Genomic DNA, 14,098 nt, shown 5'->3' on the forward strand with positions numbered 1-14,098 from the left:
CACTTCAGAGGGCTGAGGGGCAGGGGGATGCTCAGACATATGTTTCCCCCATTCCCTTGGGGCACACTTGTCTCCTCCTGTCTTTCCCACTCTGTTTGCCTGCAGAGTGCTCGGGGCAGCCCAGCTCCCTCCTCTCCTGTGGGGCAGCGTGTGCGTTCCCAGGCTGACACAGCACACCTGCCCTCAACATGTGTTCCTCATAAAAAGCTTAATCAGATCCTTCTGCAGCTTGGAGAAGCTGGTGCTGCACATGCAGAACAAGCAGAGAAACAGCAGCAGAGGCTAAAGCCCTGGAACATTCTTTGGGGAATTAGAGCAGTGGCTTAGTGTCATTTTACATCGCTGACGTTTTCCCTCCTCTTCCACCTCCCCAATGTAATTTGCAAAGATCCAGGAATTATTGGTATTTCCCTGGGATACAGAGCTTAAACCTCTCCTTTGTATTGAAATCAGCAGCCAGGATGGCACTTAGAGCAAGGGTGAAATTATTCCCAATTGTTAGCTTCTGTGAAGCTTGCTGTTGTGTGTTAATTGCTGATAAACTGGGTGATGTTTGGGGGTTTGACACATCGTTATCAAAGATGCAGGCAGAAGAGAATTTCAAGTGTTTTCTGGAGACTTCTCATGCCCCACTCCAGCAGACTCTTCCAGGGGAAAGACTGGACAATAGGAGCAGCTTATAATATTATATTATTATATATAATAATAAGGAGCTCCTCCTTAGCTGTATTTCATTCATAATTTATTCTGAAGGTGAGACATGGGGATTCCCATGAGTTCAGTTAATCCATGAGAGTATTTAATTTGAGGTTATTTAATTACAGATAAATCCTTTAGAGTATTTAATTACAGTTTAGGTCAGCACATAAAAAACTGGAATTCATATTTATGTTGTGCATCTCTTCCCCCCTTGCCATTGAGACTCTCCTATTCTGGCCAGATCACAAGATAAAGCTTCTTTGAATAAAAAGTTCCACTAAATAAACAATTTTTTTTATTGATGAAACACATCTAAAGAAGGAATGGATTATAAAGTCAATAAAAAGTAAATTTTAAACGCTAAGCAGATGATTTTGAAACAAAGCTGGGAGATGGAAGGAATCGAAAAAGAAAATGCTCTGCTCCAATGAAGCTGGGATCAGAGATTTAGGGAAGTTCACTTAATTCACTAGGCTTTGATTGGTTGGTTTGTTTTTCTGAATGCAAAAAAGTCACCTTAGTCATAAAGTGAAAAATGTATGGGGTGAGCAGAATGATTGTTGAGGGTTATGGAGCATTAATTTCTGTGCAAAACAAACTTCCCAAGTCACTCACATTGCTTGGTGCTTCTGAAGCGTGAAAAATGTCCAGAGCTTTATCAGGTTTGCTGTGACAGTACAGCTGATAATCGCCCCTGACTCTGCTCATAAACTGGGCAGGTAAATCATTTTCATTGGTAATTCTATCCGGAGTTTCCTGACACAGGTACCACATGAGATTTGTGTTTATGTGTTATAGACTATAATTGCAGTGAGTGGATTTAGGGCTGGCACTTTGCATGGCTGTTAACCCAAAGTTCCTTCTCTGAGAGGTGATGGGAAATCTGGGGAGGGAGAAGATGTTTTGAGAGTTCTCTTGGAATCAGGGTGTGTATTCAGGGTGCATCTTTCCTGCCTGGGTATGTGTGTGTGTGTAAATTGTGTAAATTTGACCTGAGGTAAGAGGCTGGATCTTGCAACTATAAAAATGCTCGAGCAAGTACAGAGGATGTGTGTGAGCACACTGAATTTGTTACTTGGGTTCAGATGCCTTCATGCTGGGGATCAGGATGTGCAGAAGGCTGGCTGGACATCTCCCGGAGAGCTGGGACGTGCAGGATGCACTCTGTTTTTCCAAGAGCCCTGGGCCAGGTCCCGCAGCCCGGGGAGGAGCGGGCAGTTCCCAGCTCCGGGGTTCAGCACCACGGCCAGAGCCCGGGCTGGGCAGAGCCCTTGGGCTGGGAAAGCTGCCCGAGACCATCGGGCTCCCCAGCACTGCCCAGCCCACCACCAAACCTGTCCCCAAGTGCCACTTGTCTTTTAAATGCCTTCAGGGATGGTGACTCCGCCACTGCCATGGGCAGCCTGTGCGAGGGTTGGATAACCCTTTTAATTATGAAATATTCCCCAATATCCAATCTAAGCCTCTCCTGGCATGCCTTGAGGCCATTTCCTATTGTCTGCTTGTTTTTTGGGGAGAAGAAAGCCCTTACGTGGCTACAGGCTCCTTCCAGGGAGTCACAGGGGACATTATGGTCCTTCCTCAGCCTCCTTTTCTCCTGAGCACCCTCAGCCATTCCTCATCAAACTTGTGCTCCAGACCCCTCCCCAGCTTTGTTGCTCTGACCTGCCCAAAAACTGCCACAAACTTCAGGGGGGAAAAAAAAAAAAAGTCCAGGTTTTATTGTATTACATAGGAGAAAGGAAAAATCTCTGATATTCTGTTTGGTTTTGATTTGTTTGCCTTAAACACTGATAGTTCTATCTGAGACAATTCTAAAAGGCAGCAGGTACAATTATCTTGGCCATTGCATGTGGAGGATTTAGGAGGATTTATGTTTCCCCGTAGCTCACAGGAGTTTATCCTGAAGCAGCCTTGGTTTCAGAAATGCCCAGCAGAGGAATGAGGGAGTCCCCAGAGCTCCCCTTCCTCCACTGAGGTTCTGGGATGTGCTCCCATAAGGCTCACCCAAGAGGAAAGGAGTGAGCTGCCTTCTCTTTCAGATGATTATAGAAAAATCTTCAAAGGAAAAGCAGGGTTTACTGATGCTACAAAAACATTCCATTTCCTCCCAACAAGGAGTGTTTTGTCAGGGAGAGCTGGAGAAACCACAAATATTGTAAAACTCCCCAGCAGAAATCTCATTATCCTGCCTTTTGTTTTCGGGTGTGATGTATTTTTCTGTCATATTAGAAATGAATGGACTCTACTTTTCAAGCCCTCCCATGCATCATTCTGTCTCCACTTGGAGTGAGTCACTGTGTGTTACAGGCTGACTCTTGTTCCCAGGAATTGAGTTCACAGTGGAAAACAATTATGCCTCACAATAACTTTACTAATGCAGTTACTGTCAACCAAGATCTCGCTAAGTGGGGTGTTATGTAAAGATGTGAAATGAAGGATGGAGAGGATATTTGATTAACAGGAAGAAGGCAAAGCAAAATAAGACCTGCTGCATCTGGAATGCCCATAGTACCAGGAGTTTGTTTTTCTGTTTAGGCTGAGGAACACCTTGATAGTGAGCCTGAAGGAGGCAGCTCTGATGCTTTAGAGCTTCTAGAAACAACCGAGTTACTAAAGATTTTGGTGTCTGAACATTTCTGCCACTGCAGCACCATTCTTATGCTTAACTAATTTTCTATCTCATCTGCATAAAAACTACTCACCTCTAATTGGTAATTTACCCCATATGACAGGAATGCTGAGCTGATGAGTTCTTGTCATAGAAATTCTGTGCATTGTTTGTCCCACAAGGCCCTCTCCTGTATCCCCAGCACTTCTTACAGAGGCTTAACTTAGCACAGTAGTTCCAGTTTCAACAAAGCCAACCCATCTTCTTGCCAATCATTCAAGCAACTGAAGGTGCTGCTCTGAAGGTGAGAATGGTTCTTACAAGTTTTCTTTCTGGAGCTTTGGGTGTGCTCCATCAGTGCCTTCCCTGACACCCACACCTGCCTCCCTCCCTACAGCAAATATGGCTTGGCTCCACAGTTACAGAAATGCTGCCAACTGAGTGTAAATAGTGCCTGTTGAAGTCGTGCCCAGTGGGTTCTGACCAGGCTCACACTGGCTGATGCTAAAATGATTTATTCTCTCTCTTTTCCAGCTGGTGGGCTTTGTGTACGCCTGTTACGTGGTTAGTGTTTTTACAGAAGAAGAAGACAGCTGTAAGTATTTATCAACAGATCCCTTGGCAAAGGGTTTAGTAAATTTTATTTCTCTCTCAGATGTTTGTCTGTCAGGACTGAGCTGCCATCAGACTTCTTTCCATCTCTGCCTCTGTGTGTTATGGCACTAACTACCCCTCAAGGATCAGCTATTTTTACCGTGAGGGTTTTGTTCCCCATGTCACTCTGTGTTAGATGCTGTAATTCTGCTACACTTAGAGCACAAAAAGAGCTTGGTTTTGGCTTCTCAGCTGGACTAAGCCTTAGAGAAACTGGGCAGCTGCTTCTGTTCCCAAGCTCATACACCCTGAGAGTAATGGCTCTGAAATATTACTGCTGTGATTAAAAGCACCTACAACAAAGCTCTCAGCCCAGGGCTCAAGTGGGAGACCTGCAGAGTCTCATGTGCCACAAGCTGAGGATGAAGCAGATCATGAGAGTTCTTGCCAAGAAGCAATCTGACCACTTAATTTAAGAGCAGAGGAAGTGCTGTATTTGAATTACGAGAGGAAGGAGGCAGCTCCCTCGTGTTGGGTACACAAATCTCCTCAGCGGCAGTCACTGTATCAGGGTAAAGACCCACAGGGCTGTGGGACCTGTGCAGGTATCCAGCTGCTCCTGGATTGCTTTGTCCCTCTAAAATGCCCTTTGAGAGCAATGATTTAACAGAAAAATGGATGCATAAAGTAAATGCAAAGTTGGATTTGTTTGGCAATGTGTTGGGTCTAGGCCAGATTGCTCTGGCAAAGGATCCCATCCAAAGGTTTTACATCCAAGTATCAATTATTTTAAGGCATTGATTAGGTTTGTGCAAATAGCTTTGTTGTTTTAAAGAGCAGCTGGCATGGAGGAGAGCTGGAAAACAACAGCTTTGAACTGAATATTTGAAAGTATGTGAAGAATGTGTTTTCACAGGAGTGAGAGGAGATGCATTACTTATCTGCCTTGTCCTTATGGTTTTTTCTTCCTTCCTTCCTGGCTGAACTCATTCTCCTGGTTTTATTGATCATTTCTTTAGAGCTTGGCAGTGCACTTAGAGAAGGTGCTACATTATAGTAATATTTTTTAAATTAGGCTATAGCTCTTGTATTAGCTAAATAGCTCCAGTTCTGAGCCCCTGCTGAATATTGTAAAGCAATAACTTGACAGAACTAATTTTTATAGTAGAGATCTGTTAGGAGAGGCAACAACATGGAAGGAAGCTTTATCTAGGAAACACAGAGCTGGTAATTTCAGGATATGTATTTTCTTCCCCACTAACAAATTCACTTTCCCTCCCAGTTTCCCAGCTTGGAGTTAAAATGCCAGCTTGAATAATTAACAATGACAAACCATCAATATTTCACACTCACAGGGGTAGATCCTTCCAGTGACCTGAATAAATTTGAGCTGCGTTTTAATTTTCTCTTCCATTTGTGGTTTCCTTTAAATGTTGCTTTGATATGCAGCATGAAGTAATTATAAGTGCAGAGGCACATTAATCAGGAAGCTCATGCTAACGTGATTTTCATGAGAAAACACAGCAGTAGGGACCTACTAATGCTGAATTGTGGGCAAGAATATTTTAGATGTGCTAATGCAATGCACTGAATCACAAGGAACCACACTTAAGATTGTTTTTTTAAGTGTCTTGGATTTTGAGTGCCCTCATGCTTGTGTGTTCAGATGATAAGACTTGTGTTTGTTCAAGGTACTCAGTAGTTACTGAAAATTGCAGTTCTTTAAAGTTTCCCAGTTTAGGTGTTCCACAACTGAGGCAATAAAGTTAATATCTTGGTTTTGTTTAAAATGGCAGTCTGTGCTGTTTTGATTTTAGAGTACTCAAACACTTTCAAAAGTGGCTGAGAAAAGGTAAAGTTTCACTGAAACTATTTGGGAATTATCCCCACAATTAACTTAGAACCTCTGCAGATTTCACCCATTACCTGTCAGTTGTCCCAACATTGCAGTGTCAGCCTGAAGCTCCATCAAGATGGAATTTTTCAGAATCTGTTGTCCTTAGGTTTCTAAATATATTTTAAGAAGTTTGGATTTTTTTCACATCCAGTATATTAGTAAATATTTTTTCTATTATTTGACCAGCAAAAAACCTCAAACATCTTCAGCTTAAATTTAAAAAAATAGTGCCACCTTCAGGAAAGAAAAATAAACAGGCACTTAAATAGTTAATAAAACTCTCCAGTTATTTTTAAATGGCAGTTGGACAGGATGGTTTTCACACTCCCATACAAAATGTACTAACTTGGCAGCACAAAACGACCCAAAGTGGGTCAGTTTTAAAGGGTTTTGCAAGGCCTGTGAGGTCAGTGACAAATCACAGCACCTGACACCCTCCTGCCCTGGCTGTGCTGGCCAGCTCTGTGCTGCAGGCTTGGCCTGAAGTCCAGGGAGCTGAGACAGCCTTGGAAAATTCTTCCCTGGTTGCTGAGGGAATTGTCACTCGGAGCTGTCCCCGCCGAGTTGCGCTGCCCTCCCTGAGCCCTGCAGAAGGGAGGCATTGTTCCCTTTTGTGCACAATCAAAAGAAATCCACTTGGCAAGAGGAGATGCAAAAAATACCAGAGCTGGAGATAATGAGCTGGTTGCAGTTCTCCAGAGCTGCTGTTGTCTTGCAGGAAAGACAAGTGGGGCAAGAAAGTTCCCACTTTGCTGTGTGACCTTCACGGGGAGGGCTGTGCTGCCAGCCTCTCCCTGGCATTGCTCAGGAGCTGTTCCCAGCTTCCTCCCCTCGCCTCTGGCTTTGTCTGCTCCTCTCACGTGCAGTCACAGCGTGGTGGCAATACCCAAGGGGCTTTTCTAGAGTCTTTGTTAGCTCTGCTTTAAGTTTTGTGTTAGCTGAAATCTCCTCTTTGGCACACTTGCCCATCCCAGGAGATCCCAGGAATCCATACCTGAAAAAAATCACTTTTCTGTTCTTTCACTAATTTTTGTGTTTATGCCATGACATTCACCAAGCCTTCCTTTCATTTCCTTTCAACTTTCTGGCCATGTTTGTTTGTTTATTTGAGTTTTGATTTTTTTTCAGTTGATTTCATTGGTGGATTTGATCCATTTCCTCTCTACCATGTCAATGAAAAACCCACCAACCTTTTGTTCAAGCAGACATACCTGTAAGTATCATCAGTGCTAAGAGACTCCACGTGCTTCTTGGTTTCATGGCTCAAGGGTACCACAGCTTTGGGTGTTGCCCTCCTTGCAGGTTGATTTCTCCAGCAGGCTTTTCAGGCATGGAAGGAATTAACAAATGGACACCAGCAGGGGTGAAGCTGCCCTTTCTCAGCCCCAAAATAATTTTAAATTCTGTTGCCTCCAAGAACTGAGTCTTCCACGTGTGGGGCAGCCCAAGAGTTCAGATGAGAGCAGAAAGGGGAGTTGTCCACAGCAGCTTCTGTCGTACCAATAATGAAGGGCCACTGTTGAATTCCCATTTCTACCCTGAGGCACAAGATCACAATTTCACTCTGTCCACTTAAAAGCTGGTTCTTAATGAGACTCTCAAACACAAAGGCCAGTTCTGTGTGTTTAAAGCAGCAGTGAGGTTTGATTTTATATTCTTTAAATTGATCTGCAAGAGGCAGTTCAACACATGGAAGTTTTTTACAGCAGCTGCTGAGGAAGGCTGTTTTTCAGGAACAATGTTACCAGAGTCCTGCCAAAAAGAAGGATGTGAGGATGGTGGAAAAGAGTGGGGCTGAGGGAAGAAAAACTTCCCTGAGGTAGAGTGGAAGATGTGCCCCTCTAATTTCATAAGGACTTACTGCCCACTTTGTCACTGCTGCACAAGATCAGGAATACAAGTAATTTCTGCAAAGCCATTGAATTCCCTGTAACTTTGGGGGTTCTCTAGTGTTATTACAGGGGATGCTACAGGAGATTAAATATTGATTTCTCTCTCATTTTGTCACAGTGGGGTGGAATTTTTCATAGTGTGCAGAAGCTGTGCAGCTTTAAGCAGCTCCCTGATTTACTAGCTGGATGCAGCAGTGTGCTGAAGAAGCATCACATTTTTACAGTACAGGGTTTGGGCTGCTTTTTTCTTAAAATGACCAATTCTGCTAGTGAAAGAAGCTATCACTTCTAAATGAAGATTCCTATATTGGGAGTGTAATATGAAGAGAAGTTAGCAATGTAAAACTTTCTCCCAGGGCCTCAGTGACAGGGGAAGCTGCTGCTCAAGTCCACAGATAATTTTGCTGTTCCTCCTTCCCATTCTTCAGCCCATCACTTCTCTCTTGATATTTTCTGCCAGCACAAAATAATATTTCTTTCAGGCTAACAGAAGGTGAAAACAGCTGCTGAGCTGTAGATAATGTGACCCTCTATAAATTTCAGCAGCCACCAAATAAATTTTAGTTTATTTATTTCAGCCTATTGCCTCTTTCCCATGTGTGTGAATGGGAGTGAGGGGAGGAAGGGATAATTCATTCCCAGGTTATGGTGCCATGGAGTGGCACTGACTGCCAGGTGCTCTTGTCCAGCTGTGAAAATCTTTTAGTGATAACTTGAAGGCAGGTTGTTTGGTTTTTTTAATATCCTCTTCAAGAAGATGTGAAACAACAAATACATCCAACTTATTTGAAATTTAAGAAATGCTAAGGATCAGGAACATGGGGTTTCTGGTTTGAACTCCTCTTTGTTGATGGAAATGGTGAATGAAACCAAATTTATTCTACAACTGATGACTTGGAGCTGACTGCAAGCAGGAACTTTCATTTTAGGATGGCATCACCCCCTTGGCTGCAGTCAGATGTGTTTTCTGGGCTGCCACACTTCTCTAACAGGATCACTTTCCTTCATTCCCTAAAGGAATTATCCTATTCACTCCAGATTTACCTATCCTTTTCTGATGAGATCCCATTTTTTCCTCCCACTGTGCCCTTTTTTGCATTTTTCTCTAGTCTCTCTTCTTCATATCCCTGAATTTATGAGTTTTTAGAGATCTGAGACCCCACAGACCAATGACAGGAGTTGCTAAATTCAGTATTCAAACTGTGCACCCCATTCTGGCCTTCAGCTTCCAACCACAGCACTGACAGAAGTTCAGTATTTACCTTTGTCTCCTGCCAGGAGGAAAAAACACCTCCCCAAACTGTTCCTGATAATGCTTCCACACCATAATCCAGTGATGTCCCAGCTTTATCATAATGATCTCCCTGACCTCAGCTTTCAGCCTCCAGTCAGTGGAAAACCTCACAAATATTTCAAGTCAGGTGTTATTTTTCTCTTTAAAACAACAATCAATCATCATTTTGTACTGTTGTTTACAAAGGCAAGATTTAAGAGTGCTCATCTCAGTTCCTACCTTCAACACTCACACAGCAACAATGGTATTCTAAAAATAAAGTTATTTCTGTTTCAAGTTCCTCAACTGCTTGTGTTCCACATTTCGTAGACTCCAAGGGAGTTTGGTTGTGATAGTTAGTTACTGCTTAAAGTCACATCCTTAAGTAAAAGAGGCTCAAACTATCATGAAAAAAATTGTTCTGGAAGTTTTACTGCACAAAAGAATTGCTTGACTCACTGCTGATTACCAATCAAGGCACCACACTAATTATTTAATAATAATCTATTAGCACTCTTGATTGAAGACATGTTAAAGTCTTCAGTGCCTGAGGTTCTGTGTCATAGTACTTATCCAAAGGATAGTAAATCACTTCTGGAAAGACAAAGTTGCTCACCTGAGGCTAAAAGAGAGTATTTCCAGTGAGTTTTTAGGAAGAAAGGGTTGAACTCTTTCTCCTCCCTCAACTGAAGCACAAGCTCAGGTTATACCTGCTGGCACCACTGCCCCCCCTTGTGCTGCACAGCTCAGGACCTCAGCTCTGAGTCACTTTTCTTCTTGTTTCCTCATTTGTAGTACCAGAATTCTCATCACTTGAGGCAAAAAAGCATTTTTGCACCAATAGCTGGAAGTGCTGGCCAAGCCAGCTTCGACATTTCTCACTCAAGCTGTTCTCTCCAAGGCCCTGCACTACCTGCCAAGTACCCAGAGCATCCTGAGCATTTGTCAGCCCCTCCTGCCTGCTGAATCCTTTCGGTTTCCTGACATCACTCTCCAAATTTGTTTTGGAAAGCAGCACTCTGCAATCTCAATTATAAAGCAGAATAGCCTCAAAGTGTGATTTTGTACACAGGGTAGTGCTAAATCAAGAACCTGCTGGATGGCAGGAGGTGCTCTGTTTATTTAAAAGGTACAGGGACAAGCACTAGATCTTCCTGCCTTTTAAGATTGTGTTTGTAAGGCCAAGCAGTGAACTGCACCTTTGTGAGGCTCCAGCCCCTAAAGCTGATCTGGCATCACTTTAGGGGGCTTCAGAGCTTTAATTTGAGTTGTTGAGCCAGATTTTGTGGACTTCCCTTCCCTCAGATCTACCAGTGGAAAGGGCTCTGTGTTAACACAGGGTGTGACTTTTGTCAGATGGAGACCTCAGTATTGACAGGGCAGCCACAGGAGGTATTGGTTAATTGAGGGATCTGAGGCTCCAGTTGGCAATTTCTCACCTTAATGGTCCCTGATCAATCTTTTGTGGGCCACTGTCTGCTGGCCAGAGGCACAAAGCAGCTGTGAGCATAAAAGGACTTGTCCCCATACAACCATCATCCCTTACTGGCTTAAAGTGGGTTCTTCAATACACCAATATATACAAGCACACTAATAACATTAAGTTAAAAAGTCAAAGTCCAAGACTGAGACACTGGGATAAAAAGGAGAGGGAGGATTGTTTTTTAGGATTGTTTTCCCACGTATCTTCTCCAAATTTTGACAAGCAGAATAATTTACAAAGGAAACTTAAACAGGAAGAAATCCCACTTTGTTCTGAGGAGAGAAAAAACACAAAACAAAACACTTCTGCTTCTCTTTCTAGGTAGACTTTTTCCCAAACAAACAACATGAATTTGCAAACTCTTTTGATCATCCTGAAGCTGCATGTGTAAGAGGTGATGTTTCAGCCAAAAGCATTCACTCACCTTTACTGCTGGCTCCAAAAGTAGATCTGCTTATCCTGCTGCACCTACACCAAAAGCACATCACTGCAATTTCAAGCAGCTTCTTTATCCTAAAGATGACCCTTAGCTTTTTAAGTTTCTAACCAAATTTTATGCAGCTCCAAATGCTGAAGATCCATAGATCTAACACTTGAGCCTAACTGCAGCATATTCAGGTCTGACACATGCATTGCATTCTTTCCAGACTTGAAGCCTTCTTAACCACATTACTTGTGAGCTCTCAGTTCTATTCCTCATCTGTAGTCGATCATATTTAAAAGTCCAGAAGAGGAAAGAAAAAATTGTCCTCATTATTTCCACACCATTTCTGCTGCATAAAGAAAGCCATTGAGTACTTGCTCCGCACTCACAGCCTGCCTTCACCTTTTTTCCTCTTTTATAGGCCTGCGTAAGTGAAGAGGAGCCAGAGGATGGATAAACCTTGCACTCCACCAAAGGTGCTGCAGGAAACAGTCCCCTGGGGCCTGGATCTTTGGCAGAGGAAATGCAGGATGGTGAACTCCACTCCATTTTTTCGTTCCTTGTCTTCTTTTCAAACGCAATGAATGTACATCAAAGAATGGCCACACAGTTGGTTTTTAATCCTCCAAGTGCCCTGACGAACCTTTCCTACCACAGTCTGCTGGTACTGGCCCAGAAATGGCACAGGCCTAAAGACCTCTGGCAGAACAAGTTCACCAAGAGCCTCTCTCAAGAGCTACAGTTGAAGCTGGAGCTGCTTCCTTGTGCCCTGGATCCAGAAGGAAGGAAGCACTGCGTAACACCCTGGGACATTTCATATTTTCTGTAGTTAGTTCCCTCCCTTTTTTCTGAACAGAGCCTAAATCCCCTAACACAACTTCATCTCCTCCCTGCCTGTATAAAATGAGGTGGGGGCTCTTTACACTTGAGTTACTTAGGCATTGTTGGGTTCTAAGTTATAGGTGAGAACTTTTCCCTCCTTTGTCCCCACGCAGCCAGGACCCCTTGCTCGTTCTCTGTAGACATGGCAGTAGGCTTTTGTCCTGGAGCTCAGCCTCCTGTAATGCTGAACAGCTGAAAACTACTGCAGCCATCAGCTCTTCACTCAGCATGCAGCTTCGCCCCGTTCCAGCCAGCCCAGCCATCCTTGGAGCAGCTGTAGCTTACTCTGGGTCTGCCCAGCTACACTAAATTAACCCTGGGGTGGCTGAATCCTGCTGCAGGCTCTGGAAAAGGCCAGTTCCTCATGGAGCAGAGGTGGGTTTGCACCTGCCTTCTTCACCTGGAGCCACACCTATTCCATGGTAACAGCCTGGTGGAAGAGCTTCATTTATGACAGGCTTTTTGAGGGGAGAGGGCTGAAGGGGGAATGCAAGTGTAATTAAGTTGCATTAATGAGCTGCAGCAGTTGATTAAAAAGAAGAACAAAACCAAGTCAGTTTGGTTAGCTGTGTCTCCCAGCATGTGAAGTGTCAAAAGCAGAGGAGGAGCAGTTGTCAGCCAGCCCTGGCATTTTTGGGCTGGTACTTCAAGTGCTGTTGTAATTCATTATTGTCTTGCCTAATTTGTTTGTGATTATGTGGCATTTTTTGAGAAATGCTCTTCAGAAGGGTCAAGCTTGAAGCCATGCTAGGGAGAAGTGTGAGGGAAGAATTAAAAACAAAAATAAAAACATTAAGTGCTAAATCAAAGACAGAATGATGCAGATTTTTTTTTGTCTCATTCCACAGGGCCCAGGAAGCAAAATTCTCTTTTGTAAACCCAAATGCATAAGCACTGAGAGAGTATTTTTTGCTTCTGTGCAACTTCTATTCCAGATACTCAAACATCCTGAGTTCTGCTTGGGTGCAGCTGCAAGTAAAAATGGTGTTTTCTGTAGGGTGTCTTTCCCCTTCTTTTAGGCACCAAAATCCACAGCTTCTGACTGAGCAAAACAGACAACGAGTTTCATTCTAGTTTAATACCTCAAAGAAAAAAGCTCAACCCTGGCAGCTCTGCCTGACAAAACACACCTACCTCCTTTATTAGTAATATTGTATCACTACCAAGTTAAAAAATACCAATGAAACACAAGCTAGTCTCCATTTTGAGATCACACACAGCCATGTGCACACACTTAGAATTCTTTCTCCACCTCTCCTTTATTCACTTTCTTTCTGGATCACACTCATGCCTGTCTGCCCAGCTGATGTTCCCTGGAGAGGTAGAAAAACAAAAAGGAGAAGAATACACATCCTCTATTCAATGAGATTTTCCCAGGAAGGTTTCTATTTTTTGGGGTTTTTCAAATTAATCTTTCCTTTTCTCATTAAGCACTGACTTCACACATTTTGGGTTTAATATGATTTCTTTTCCTCAGAGAGAGTATTATCAGATACCAGCAGTCTTTGTCAGCCTTGTTTGGGAGCAATCAAAATTCAGCACAGGTGGTGGGAAGAGGACAGCTTCATCTCTGAATACCTGAAACATTTTACTGGTAGTTCCAGAAAGCGATTCCTCTAGATGGGCAGAGGAGGGAACTTTGGGAATTGAGATCTGCAGGTTTGTAACACTACACCTCTCCAACTGACCAAGCTCTGATGCCACTTTCACCAATTGAACTGATCAAAACCACTTGCCAAGCACTCGAAAGAGATAAAGCATCAAACTCTGCACTTGACAGCATTGCCCCTTGGCTTTCATATCCACTGGTAAAGATCAGTGAAATAAAAGTGTGATGAGTGAGTCACTTCAGAACTACCGCTCAATTGTTCATTGTAGCATAAAGCACTAATTAACAGAGGTAAAATAAACACCAAGCCCATGTTCAGGTAAGCCTATAACACACAGTATCAATGACTGCCGTTAATCATAATTTTAAAAAAATGGATCTGAGACAAAGGTACCAAGGGTCATACTCCACACTTAATTATCTCCTCCAGGTTTCATTAGCAGAGCCATTCCTCCTGAGAACCCCTCTCGTGGTCTGCTTGTGCTAGACTCCCTCTGAGTACCTCAAGGTGACAGAGTGACAGTGCTTTGTGAGGGCAGGGACTGCCAGCCCGTTCCACCCCACCCCAGTGAGATCCAGGAGCAGTGAAGGTGGTGGGTTCCCTTATCTCCAGTTTCGGAGTGCCCTCTGTTGGGGACAGGCATCGCTGGAGATGCTTCCCAAAGAACAGCGTGGTACCAGGTTCGGAAGGGACATTTCCCCGCAGGAAAACAAACCAGCTCCTCCCTTTCCCT

The 14,098-nt window shown here is 43.5% G+C and overlaps 1 protein-coding gene across 4 annotated transcripts in view; it reads left to right on the top strand.

The window, feature by feature from the left end:
* The window catches only part of NKAIN4 (sodium/potassium transporting ATPase interacting 4), a 50,596-nt gene extending 38,032 nt beyond the window's left edge, over positions 1-12,564 (top strand). The window contains exons 5-8 of one of the 4 annotated variants that reach the window (XR_010348348.1): positions 3,845-3,905; positions 6,930-7,014; positions 10,771-10,843; positions 11,295-12,564. Coding sequence is in view for 3 of the 4 variants with exons in the window: in XM_064391320.1 (XP_064247390.1) it covers positions 3,845-3,905; positions 6,930-7,014; positions 7,104-7,224 (267 nt within the window). In the remaining variant the exon portion in view is untranslated. Of the gene's footprint in view, positions 1-3,844; positions 3,906-6,929; positions 7,015-7,103; positions 7,755-10,770; positions 10,844-11,294 lie in introns of those variants that run through there. The other 3 variants (XM_064391320.1, XM_064391321.1, XM_064391322.1) reach the window with 3 other exon arrangements.
* The last annotated feature ends 1,534 nt before the right edge of the window (positions 12,565-14,098 follow it).

This window comes from Passer domesticus, chromosome 16 (assembly GCF_036417665.1).
Source record: "Passer domesticus isolate bPasDom1 chromosome 16, bPasDom1.hap1, whole genome shotgun sequence".
NCBI lineage: Eukaryota > Metazoa > Chordata > Aves > Passeriformes > Passeridae > Passer > Passer domesticus.